The sequence below is a fragment of the Myodes glareolus genome, chromosome 15 (genome assembly GCF_982192425.1).
Source record: "Myodes glareolus chromosome 15, mMyoGla1.1, whole genome shotgun sequence".
In the NCBI taxonomy this organism is placed as follows: Eukaryota; Metazoa; Chordata; class Mammalia; order Rodentia; family Cricetidae; genus Myodes; species Myodes glareolus.
This window is the reverse complement of record NC_142040.1, coordinates 21,710,901-21,723,712: the sequence shown is the minus strand read 5'-3', so window position 1 is coordinate 21,723,712 and position 12,812 is coordinate 21,710,901. Positions and strand designations below refer to the sequence as shown.

The window sequence follows — 12,812 nt, the reverse complement described above, 5'->3', positions numbered from 1 at the left end:
TGCTGCTTCCACGAGAGTCAGACTTTTCAGGGAGGGTACAGGCTCCTTCCCACACACTATGCCTCATTGGATGGTCTGGCTTTCAGTTCTATTATCCCTCCTCCCAGGGAGCTATCTGCCTAGAATGCTGCCCTAGTTGGTGTTTTAAATCCTCAGTGAACATGTTCAATACTGTACTGTGGCCCTTTCATGGGTCAGGCTGGCTTCTCTTGAAATTGCTGAGTTCAGACATCACTCCAGATTTCAAAGTACAGAATCAGGAGGGGTACCATTGTGAGCTATGCTTCTCAGGCAGAGTTCAGTCCGCAGGTCTCAGAAGTTGGATCAGACTAACAGCTACATTTCTGCTCCCAAGTCCTCGTGTTGGCCGCTCTTATGAAAAATCTCTCTTGTGACCAGAGACAGAGATTCTGGGAACCGAATCCACCCCTTTCTAACTCGGGATTCTATCTGCTACATCCCCCGTCACATTCTGATGTTTCTCTCTGACCATTTTTAGTCTTCAGCAAAACAACTGTCTTTTTCAAGCGGGTCAGTTTCCTCTCCTGCCAGGGCTCATCAACAGTGACGCCTCATCATCAGCTCCACTCCTTAAAGTTCAAGTTCGCACAGCAGAGCTGTATGACGCCCTCTTCTAATACTTCAGTAACAACCCATGCTTCAGAGCTGGCTTCCTCTCTGTCTTATCAGAAAGGGGGCTCTGCTTCAGTGATGTTTTAAAAGCCCAGATCAAACAAGTATTTATTAAACTGAATTTTTTTTTTGCAAATCAGAATACCCTTTAACCTTGATTCCTCTTCTTAGCTTCTGATGTTGTTTCATTTTGTTCCTTTACTATTTTTTCTTTTGTATTTATTTACTTGGCAGGTGAGGAGTGGGGAGGCTGCTGTAGAGAACACGTAGAGAGGACAGAGGACAATGTATAGCTGTCAGTTCTCTCCTCCACCCTGTGGGTCTTAGGGATTCAACTCAGCTCATCATGGCAGCAAGCACCGTAACACTGCTGAGCAGCCGCACTGCCCCACTTCCCCTTTCCGCAAGTCCTATAGCCAAATCCATGTTCTTCAATTTTGATCTCCTTAAGATTTATTTTATTTTTATTATTATTATTAGTTTTTTTGGTGTGTATGTGTATGTAGTGTGTGTGTGTGTGTATTAGAGAGAGAGAGAGAGAGAGAGAGAGAGAGAGAAAGAGAGAGAGAACGCGCGCGGTGTTTGTATATGTCACACACACAGGGACACATGGAGGTCAGAACAGGGTGTCAGACCCCTGGAGCTGAAGTTACAGGAAGTTGTGAACCACCCAACATGGCTACTGGGATCTGTACTCAGGTCTTTTGGAAAAGCACCAAATCTTCTTAACTGCTAATCCATCTATCCATCTCCTTTTGCTTATTTTTATAAGAAAACTACAATTTATTTGATAAATTCTTTCTTTGATCTAAAAGTATAGTTTTAATAGTGGGGTGCAGTTCAGGGGTACAATGCCTGCTCAGCATTTGTGAAGTCTTAAGTTCAAACCCTAGCACGACAACACACACACGCACACACACACAGGTATACCATATTCTGAGAAGATTTTCCTATTCATATATTCATATTATTGCCATGTTTCGCACAAACAAGGTTGGGTTTGTTAGTTCCTTTGTGAATTGGCTCTTTTTCATTTTATATTGTTCCTTTTCATATAAACACTTCTAATTAACATCAAATGTCACTTTCTGTTCACATTTTGCTAAATATCTCTTTCCCTGCCGTATTTTTTAACCTTTTGATTGTAAATGGTTAACTTCTGTCAAAATAAACATCAAAAGCCCCCTTCTCACAGTCTAGACCTGCAGGAAGCCTCCACTTGGCTAATACGCCAACACTTCTGTCCCACAAATCGCTGGCACAATCATTCAACAACGATTCACGGACATTGTTGAATCCCAGAACTTTTTCTTCCATGGAAGTCTAAGGCTTGCCTGGATGTGCCTCCGATACTTTATGGACAAGCAGGTACATCCTGAGGCTCTCACAGCTGCCCCCTTCTTTCTGATAGGCTTGAACAAGCTCACTAGCAAAAGGTTAGCTGGACTCTGCCCAAGCAGTCCTCTCCCAGCTACATACTTCTCTACTACCGCCTATAAAGATAAAATTCTCCAAACCCAAACCCACTGTCTTCATGGATGTTCCACTTTCACTTGGTGTTTTTTAACACAAAATGATCTCTGCCTCCCCTAATGTTCTTCCTTTGAAACCTTCAAACCCATTAATCTGACCTCCATCTCATCTGCATCAATACAAGTTTCTAAGACTATTTAAGACTTTTAGTTCTCAAACAGAATTTCAACTATGCCCCTTCCTTTCAGTAGCTTCAATTTACTGCTTTTGGATCACAATCATGTGTGATGACTATTTACACTTAATTGTGCATCTCCAAACTGCCCCCATCTGGGGTTCTCTGTGCACATCCATTAGTTATTATAGCCATGGTTCTTTTCTGGGGTGGAGGGAGGGTTCGAGACAGAGTTTCTCTGTGTAACAGCCCTGGCTGTCCTGGAACTTTTTGTAAACCAGGCTGGCTTTAAGCTCAGAGATCTACCTGCCTCTGCCTCCCAAGTGCTATAACTAAAGGTGTGCACCACCACTGCCTGGCACAGCCATGATTCTTACTAGGACCTATCTCATGTCCCCGTCAATGTAGATATACTCTGTGGTGAACACCCAAATTAACCCTGTCTGGCCTGAAACTCATGTGTAGACCAGGCTGGCCTTGAACTCGCAGAGGTACACCTGCCTATGACTCCTGAGTGCTGGGATAAAAGTGAATGTCACAACACTAAGCACTGCCTGTGTTTTCCTTGGTAACTGACATCTGGGGAGCAGGGACAGTCACATTACAAAATAGCCTGAGCAAGAGTATGTTTACACGTCATGTATCATCTCAAAAGACACCTACATGATGACATGTTCTCCTTGCTCACATGATTAAAATAGTGTCGGCCAGGACATCACAGTAAGTCATGATTCCAACCTTTGAAATTTGTAAGTAATTTGTGGGGACACACTTTGAGGCTGTGCAAACAGTCTGATACTCCTTAAGTTTTCCCAAGGAGTTGGCAGTGTATCTCAGAATCCTCCGGTGAATCAGTATCTCCGTGGTCAGCAGACAGTGTAATTCCTTCTAGATTCGTTAGCTGTTTGCGCAGTGCTTTCTTCATCATGCATTCATTCCAGGGAAGAAGGAGACTGACACACCCACTAACAACCTCCTTTCGCAGTCCACGCAAGCTCCTCACCCTCAAGCTGGGCTCTTTGGTTGTGCTGTTGTTGTTATTCATCATTTGTATTCTTTATATATGGCTCTATCATTCTATAAATACAGTTCACATTTCTTCCTTTGTCTCAACACAATGATCCAAATTTACACCACTTTTTATTACCTTATATCCTAGCTCTGAAACTAGTCATTTCTCTAAGAAAACCAGCTTCCTTGAAGAAAGAATGGAATTTAAAGACCTATACTGGGGCTGTCTAGAGCTCATCAGAAGTACTCACTGCCAAGCCTGAGGACTGGGGCTCAATCCCCAGAACCCCCGTGGTGGGAGAAGAAAATTGACTCCTGCAAACTGTCTTCTGACCTCCACACAGATGCTCAGCATGTATGCCCATGCAAAAAAACAAAACAAAACAAACAACCCCCCCCACACACAACGTAAAAACTAGTTTTAAGTATAAACTTGAAAATATGCTAAGTGAAAGAAGCCCAAAACAAGGTCACAGACTATATGAATCTGCTTATACAAAATAACAAGAAAAAAACAAACCATAGAAACAAAAAGTAAATTAGTGGTACTGAGGGGGAGAGAGTGAAGGGAGGTTGGGGTCTTTAAGTATGGGATTATTACTTAAGGGTAATGAAAATATTTGCACACCTTCATGTGTATACCAAATCCTACTGAATAATACACTTTAAAATTTAAGCTGTACAGCATGAACGAACATCTCAGTAATAACAGAAGATCACTGCACACAATGTGCTTCCTGCTGAGGGACACTATTTCTTCTAGGGTTTCTTAAAAGACAGCACTAGAAATACATGTTGTTATACACATCACAGATTCACACGTGACCCATAAATTCAGGCATACACATATACTTATTTAATATCTATCTATTTGTACTTAAGCCCCTCAAACTGTACTATCTAATTCCAATCCAGCACTGTTGGGCTCATTCTTTTCTTTCCTCCTTCAGGTCTGTAAGCCTCTCTTAAAAATAACCAAATCTTTTTTTCTTTGTTGTATTCTTTGAGACAGGGTTTCTCTGTGTAACAGCCCTGGCTGTTCTGGAACTGACGCTGTAGACCAGGCTGGCCTTGAACTCACAGAGATTTGCCTGTTTCTACTTGCCTAGTGCTGGGATTAAAGGTGTGCACCACCATCACCTGACAAGAATCAAATCTTAAAGACAAAATTTAAACTCAGACGTCACAGCTTCCTTAACCATTACACTTTGGAATAGCCATTTAAGACAACAAGACCGAGTGGGTTTGGCAGGACTCAGGGATACTCACAGTGATGCTGTCCAGGAGTTTGGCCATGTGCTTAATAATTTCACCATGCTGTGCAGGCTGCATTTGCAACAGTTTCTTTATAACAACCACACTTTCAGCAACAACTATTTCTAAAAGACACAAAAATTGTCATAGGAAATATATATAATCAATTCAATTGCAATCTGTCTGGTAAAATGAAAATTCCAATCAGCAAAAGATTCTCAGTGCTTTAAATACATGAAAACTATAATCTGAAGCACACTTTTTAGTGTTTGCTGAACTATCTTATGCAGAATTCACTTTAATCTCTAGCCTCTGTAACAACACTTACACTATGCTCCACAGTGAACAGTACTTATGTCTTTTAGCCAGAGCTTCGATACAATCAAACATCTACTATCTAAGCATTTTGTCATATTCTATACAGAAGAGGGGAGGGACAGGGGATAACCACACCAAGCCCTGCCAAAGTGATGCATCTGGACACAGTAAGGATTAGGAGGAGAAGGAATGGAATCACCATAGAAACAGCATCCACTTCAGTGTCAAAATGAGTGTGACCATGAACTGATTGCTTACACATGGGCTGGGTTAGAATTAGATGGTGCAATCTTTGCGGGATTTAAGTGCAAAGAGAAAGATATTAAATAAGCAAATGTGTATGTCTGAATTTGTGTCATGTGTGAATCTGTGATGGGTATAACATGTATTTCCCAGTGCTGTCTTTTGAAGACCCTAGAAATAATTATGTCCCTATCAGCAAGCACATGTAAATCCATGCTATCTATCTACCCAACGTAGCACCTCAGAGGCTGCTCAGATGCATCGGCCAGACTGCTTTGTGGCTGGCTTCTCATAGTCCTTAGCCAACAGGTATCAGACTGTATCTTAGCCTTTGCCTTAATCCTGCCCTTGTGAATAGTGTCTTCAGCAAATTCCCTTTAATTACCTCTTCCAAGCACGCCACTATTACATTATATTACAAATATAATGATCCTATAAGTGACTAAGAAGCAAATCACAAGTTGGGGTGGAAATGGGTTTTTACAAGATGGGGTCTGGATATGGTTTTCCACAAAGAGGCTAACCAGTAGTCTAGTCACCTTTGTGGGGGTACCAGAGAGACACACAGCATCATAGTATCCGAGTATCTGACCTTATGGAGGGAGTCTTACATGAGCTACTATTTTGTGTGTATGTATGCATGTGTTCATGTAGGACTGTGTTTGTAGCTGTGCTGTACACACATGCATCCATTTATGCATGCTTGCAGAGGCCAGAAGCCAAGATCGGATGCCTTTCTCGGTCATTTTCCACATTTTTTGATAGGGTCTCTCACTGATTCAACAACAATAACATTGTTTGGCCAGCAAGTCTCAGGGATGCTTTCAGCCTTCCCACACTGAGCAACAGACACATGTCTCCTTGCCTTGTTTTTATGGGTGCTGGGATCTGAACTCAGGTCCTCTCACTGAACTATTATTAGTGTCACAAAAGTCAAAAATAATAAGTATATACTGTCTTTATGCAAAATTTTGATTCAAGAAGATCTTCACAGACGTTAGACAATCCTCTGGCATGTACTTCAAAGGTTTAATATTATACAAAATATCACAATTTGTACTGTTAGATTTTTTTATTGAAATACATTACCCCTTAAGAATATGTTATGAATATATTATGAATATATGAAATGTATTATACTTTTCATGAGCAAGTATACATAATTCAAGCCATATCTTTTTCTAAGTTAATAAATATTAGAGAAATAATATTTAATATTAAGGTTTTAGTTTACAAAAATATTACATTTCATTTTTGTCCTGTAACATATCATTTTAAATAAAGAAGCAGATTAGAATTATATGATTTTGTCCATAATTCAAGATAAACACCTAAAGTCCCCTTTGAGCTCTTAGAATATTTTATAACCACAAGCAAATGCTACTTACATATAAGGCCGCTACTATGCTAAGAGGAAACAAAAATAATGAATTATACAAATAATTTGTCAGATCACTTCAGAGTCTACAAGAAAAAATATCTTTGGGTAAATAATATGCAAAGAAAATATACTAAATAAGGTCTTAAAAATCCACTATTTAAAAAATATATGTATTTCAAAACTTGCTAAAAGTAGGAAAAGACATTAATAATATAAACGTATACCCATGCTGAGACTATGCTGAAATGTATACTTAGCACCATTTACCTTCTAGAGCTAAATTACCCTCCAATTACTGCTGTCAAAGTTTACTAGAAACACAGCTTAAAGCAATGCAATTTTATCCTATATACCTATATAGTTCCTGATCAGAAGGCAAGCATGTGTCTTATGAGTCCTACTGGAAGGTGATAACAGGGCTCTTCAGGGTCTGAGGGTCTACTTGTATTTCTCACTCCGAGAGGAGCTGCCCTGTCCCACTTGGTATATTCACATCTTTGACTGCCGCTTTCATAGTCATCAGATTTTCCCTAGGGGTCTCAGGTGACACCACCATTCAAAGAATCTATCTCTCGACCCTTGACTCAGTTCCCTTTTCCACATAAAGTAAGAATCTCACTTCCTAGCATCCGGGGACTTTGGGAAACAGAGACTATGTGCACAGTCTTCAGCACCACTGCCACTTCACAAGAAAAGCTCAATATTAAGACTTTAATTTGCAAAAATATTACATTTCATTTTTTGTTCTGTAATGTATCATTTTAAAGATGAATAAGGAAGCAGAGTAGAATTCTATGATTCTATCCTTAATTTAAGTAGCTAAAGTGTCCTTTGACCTCTCAGAATATTTCTATAATTATAAGCAAACACTATTTGTGTTCTGGGCCTCTTCAGTCTATCCTCCTGTCCTCACAAAATGTAATCACACCACACTTGAGTACAGTCCACTGCTCCCCTCAAGTTACAGAGAGAGCACTGACACATGGCAGTCTAGTGCTACATACATACAAATAGCTGGCAATAAAGTAAAACAAGTAGACGAGGGAAACTATAACATATTTATTTTATGTTACTGCTTCCTTCTATCAGACTGTGAGTACCATAAAGGCAAAGATTTTTATAAGCTAAATGAATATCTTATTAATCTACTCAACACTTATTAACTATCTTTACAGATTCAAATTCTCACTAAATGCTTACTGAATTATAAAAACTAAACAAAATTGAAAAATAACCTTCCATCTAATTCTTTTAGTTTATAGTAGGTGCCAACAAGGTTACTCAGACAAACAAATCCTGTTAATATGTTACCTAAAATAAACTAGCACAGGCAATTAAATTACCCTAAGTCAATTGAAATGTGAATTTCTCATACTAAAGAACCTTAAGAAATCCATTTTTCAAATTAATCTTTCACATCAATAATGGGTTATTTTATGGCAAGCTTCAAGACTGCTTCAAAAGATTCTTTGAAATTAAAGAAAATAAACCTTTAAAAACTAAACAGTATGTTGCAGAAATAATTACCTTAAAATTAATATGAACATTTCTCATCAGAAAAAGGGACCAAGAAAAGATGGACAAATACTTGTGCTATGGTTTGTACTTAAAAAGATTGTTGGTGTTCTCACTAATTTCTGGTAGCTTTTTAACAAAAGATATCTTAAAACAACTACCACCAGCAAGTCTTATGCAATGCACAGAAAGTCAGTATCAAAGATACAGGAAATAAAACATGTTTCTAAAGCCATCCTTGAAACTGTGACATAGAGACAGAGGCAAATGTTCCTGTTGGGAGTGAATCAGATGCCATGGACAGCACTTACCACTCATCCTTTCTTGTGTTCCTACACAGGTAAACTTTTTAGAAATTAGGGGATATATTTGAGTTTTAATATCTACATAAGAAAATGTTCTAGCAATCAAAAGTTTGTAGGTAAAACTATATGATTATTTGTGTGTGTATACATACACACATCATAGTTATTCAGGAATAAGTTTTGTTTTACTGTTTGCTTGGTTTTAGTTTTTCATATAAAAATCAATAAATTCAAAAACTGTACAGTTTATACATTCCCTAAGAAAACACTCATTTTAACCCACTGTACAATTATAATAGAAATCTTGTAAAGGCGAGAAGCTAACTTGTTTTTCTCTACCTGGTTCATCTGATTCACAAGCCATAGCCACAGAGAGAACTGGCACTTCTACACAAGCAGTTACATTTAGAAGATAAATGTTGCTATCCCATTTCTGAAAATACTTAAGTAACATTTGGGTGCACATGAAGCTGTGTTCCATGGTGGCTTCTAAGTTTAATTCGTCTTCAGTGGGGAAGTTGGGTGAATTTCTGGAAGACTGAAAGGCTGAGGGTTCACTGCTCACATGTTTTGGTCCAGCCACTGTTCAGGCTATAAAGTCATTTGCCTGCTTCTAGCACCCTCTGCAGGAGAACCAATATTATGCATGCCTTCCATGCCAGTAAGAACAGCCACAGAAAACTTGCAGAAAGGGTACAAGGAAGTGGTTAGTGAATGAGAAGATAAATTGCTGTAGAGGGACAAAACAAATACTGCTAATTATATAGTTTATTTTCTGAGGTGAATTTATATGCAAATCAAGAATAAAGCTGCTACTTATTGTGACTATACTACTGACATATAGAGAAACTCCAAAAGACAATACATAAAAGATTGCAGCTGCAGGCTGTACTAAGAACATCCAATTTTAAATTATGTGAAAACAAAATGATACCATGACTCACCATCCCTGTTGGATAGCAAACAGACCAGGCCATTGAGGCACGTGTCGGTGACTTCGGTGATGCTGGTTGCACATCTGCCTATCGTCTGAATAGTGGCTGCTGCAAACTGTTTGTCCTGGCTTTTCACGTAGGTCTAAAAACAGTTTGATTAGTTTCGACATTGGGATTATCAAGTGAATACAAGCTAATTTTGATAGCTTTGTCAAGATGAAAGAATTTAGAATACACAGTCCTCTCTTAAGCCCAACAGGAGCCAAGTGACGCTCACTTCATTCTTCTCTTGTTATGTAACATGTCCCTTCTATAGCAAAGGTACATTTCAAGCCAGGGTCATTCACCTGCAGCCAGTGACAAATGGAGAAGGGGGAGCATCACCCAAAGACAGTAATTAGCTTAAGAGCTGAGTAGAGAAGATGCTGAGAGCATGCTCTGTGGTTTCATCTCATTTACCCAGCAGTACCTGCGGGTTCAGGGAGAGAAAGGTTCAGGGGCACCTTTCCAGATCCCTAAAAGTTCAGAGCCACTGAGATGGTTTAAGAGTGAGAGCAACAGACCAATAGCTATAGTGACCTGTGCTTCACTAAAACTACAAGTACTAGTTCACAAAATCAGTCCACATCACTTTCTAACAGAACAGTATAGACACGTATTAACATATACTTAAAAAAAGTTCTGTCTAACTAAACAAAGTAAAAGGCCTTTACAAAACTCCTGACAACCTTATATACTTTGTGATTTTGGTTACAACTTTCCTAAATTTAAACACTAGACTTTTATTTTTAAAAAAGATTTCTAGCCCCAAATTCTAAGTATGTAAATACAGAATTGACTCTATGGGTATCTAAGAAAAATATACATTAAACAGTTATCTAAATGAGAAATCAAAGGAAAAAAAGATGCAAATAACATAGGAATTTAGTGTAAACTCTCAAGGAGATAGCTAAATGCTGAAGAAACAAGTGATGCTTTCTAGTTCCATGAAAGGAAAAACCAAAGAGGACTTAAAACTGCTCCCAAATAGATAATTTCATTGCTGTAATTTAAAAGGATGCATTAGAGTTGTTGAGGAAACTCCCTATTTCAACCACCAAGTTATTATGAACAAATTTAAGTAAGTGTAAAGAAAATACACAGACAGAAAAAAGGATGGATTTAAAAGTTTCAATGAGGAGCTGGAGAGATGGCTCAGAGGTTAAGAGCATTGCCTGCTCTTCCAAAGGTCCTGAGTTCAATTCCCAGCAACCACATGGTGGCTCACAACCATCTGTAATGGGGTCTGGTGCCCTCTTCTGGCCTTCAGGCATACACACAGACAGAATATTGTATACATAATAAATAAATAAATAGATATTAAAAAAAAAAAAGTTTCAATGAAAAGCCAATCTTTTATACAACATGCTCACAGTAAGTAACACATCTTGCAAGAGGCTCACTGACTGCTGCAGAGAACATGAGGGCTGCCCCCCCACTGTTCTGGGGGTGCCGGGCAGGTACAGAACTATGACAAGATTATACAGCAACAGTTAGAATGAAATAAGACTATATAAGTGATTTAAAATTAAAATCCAAACAACGATCTCTAGTCTAAGAAAGAGCTTGAGAAACCCAATTTTTCTAGCATGCCTATATGAGGAGAGCTCTATGTCATTCCAATTTTATCACTAATTTTACTAGAAAAAAATATACAGCACGGAAGTTCAGTAACCCAGTAACAAAATAATTGTGGACATGAAGTAACATCCTATGACTCTTGACCAAAGTATAAAAGAAATACAGCTTAAAAAAAAAAAAACCACGGTGTCCATATATAGGTAAAAAGAAATTCAGAGTGGGCTTATGGAGGAACTCCAGTCACAGATTTCACTAGATTTATAAATATTAAAAACTATAAGAACTCCAGAGCTGCTGTATAGGGTGTGAAGTTCTTAACACTGACACGGGTTTATTTCTGCTTCAAAGTTCATCCTTTCAGAATAAAGTACATAAAGCCAATGAAATAAACTAATCAAAAGAGACTTTGTCCTTCACAGTGTGGGTCCTGGAGACCAAGCTCGGGCTGTGGGCTTAGCAGCAAGCACCTTGACCAGAGGACACCATGCCGGAGTCTCCACTCCCCACACAGACTGCTTCTAAGCACTAATAACGCTTGAGTTAAAGGGGCGATCTACAAGGGAGGCAGGTCAGTTACACAGGGGACCAGGGAACAACGACGTGTTCTCACGGGCACAGGACGTCATTTTATAAAGAGCATAGGAAGGACAGCTGACGGCGGCAGCGCGGACAGAATCCTTAACAAAAACAAGACTTTACACCCAATGATGAGCCAGTCTTCCCAGTGCCATGGAAACAGAAAGGGAACAAGACATTTATTCCACACCGTACATTTGTAGTTAATGCTTATTCTCGAAAACAGAAAAATTCCCAGTTGTTGATCTTTCCCTAAATCTGTTTTGTTTATGCAACTGCATATTTCTAGGAAGAGTAGAAGGCATATTTAACTTAAAATTGAACATACTGTAGAAACTACAATTAGTATTGTATACAAACCTGAAATTCCCGAAGAAGAGTTGATATGTTGGCTTCATTTGCCAAGTTTGTCAAAATTTCAAGCTACAATAGAGTAAAAGAGAAAGTAAACATTTTAAAACACAAATAAAAAGATGAATTTAACAGAGACTAAACATCCACATGAAACTTGATTTTTTAAAAATTATTGTCATGTGAGGCTCTGTATCCTTGATGTGGTCTTAGTCTGCTTCCTCAAATCTACAGGTACTAGATAATTACACAATTCTAAAAAATAATTAACGAAACAATCCCCCATCTTCACTAATTGTGGTAATTTTACAATTCATATCTAATTAACCTAAACAATTTGTTAGCTCAACTTTTTTTTCTTAATAAAGTTAGAAAACAATTTGTCCTTCATGTAATACTTCTATTTTCCAGACACCAATTAATTTTCTTGATTGGCTATCTCATCCCACCTTCCCAGACACTTAGACAATTTATAAATGTAAGAAATGCAAAATTAAAAGTCTGTCTCCACTGAGGTTGTTAGAAATATACTTTACCCATAAAAAGATTAATTATTCTGAAGGTGGCATAAACATGAGACCAACAGAAAAACACAACCCAACATGTCCGCTAGAACATTCACATCAAATATTACATTAAAAGTCAATGACATAAACAATTCGATTAAAAGGCACAGCCTTTAGAAAAAATTTATATATTCTGTGTAAACTTATTTTATCACTTAACTTGCTTTATCTGTTGGAAATCTGTTCTCTAAGAATATAGCTTGACTAGTCATTTTATTTTAATAAGAAAACTGAGATAATTTTTTAGTGCAGGGGAGAAACAAAGTCTCATGTATCCCAGGCAAGCTTCAAACTTACTATGTAAGTAATGACCTAATGGTACTGTCTCTCCCTCTGAAGTCTGGCATTATGAGTCAGCAATAACACATGGGGTAGTTATTTTAAAGTATTTTTAAAATGTAAAAACGTTATTTTTAGTAGTACTGGGAAATAACCTAGGTCGCTAAGCATGCTAAT

The 12,812-nt window shown here is 38.2% G+C and overlaps 1 protein-coding gene across 1 annotated transcript in view; it reads right to left on the bottom strand.

Moving 5' to 3' along the window:
• Ap3b1 (adaptor related protein complex 3 subunit beta 1) overlaps positions 1–12,812 on the bottom strand; it is a 194,350-nt gene that overhangs the window by 92,263 nt on the left and 89,275 nt on the right. The window contains exons 12-14 of the mRNA XM_048455947.3: positions 11,800–11,862; positions 9,253–9,385; positions 4,562–4,671 (exon numbers count right to left, since the gene is read on the bottom strand). Coding sequence (XP_048311904.3) covers positions 4,562–4,671; positions 9,253–9,385; positions 11,800–11,862 — 306 coding nt within the window. The remainder of the gene's footprint in view (positions 1–4,561; positions 4,672–9,252; positions 9,386–11,799; positions 11,863–12,812) is intronic.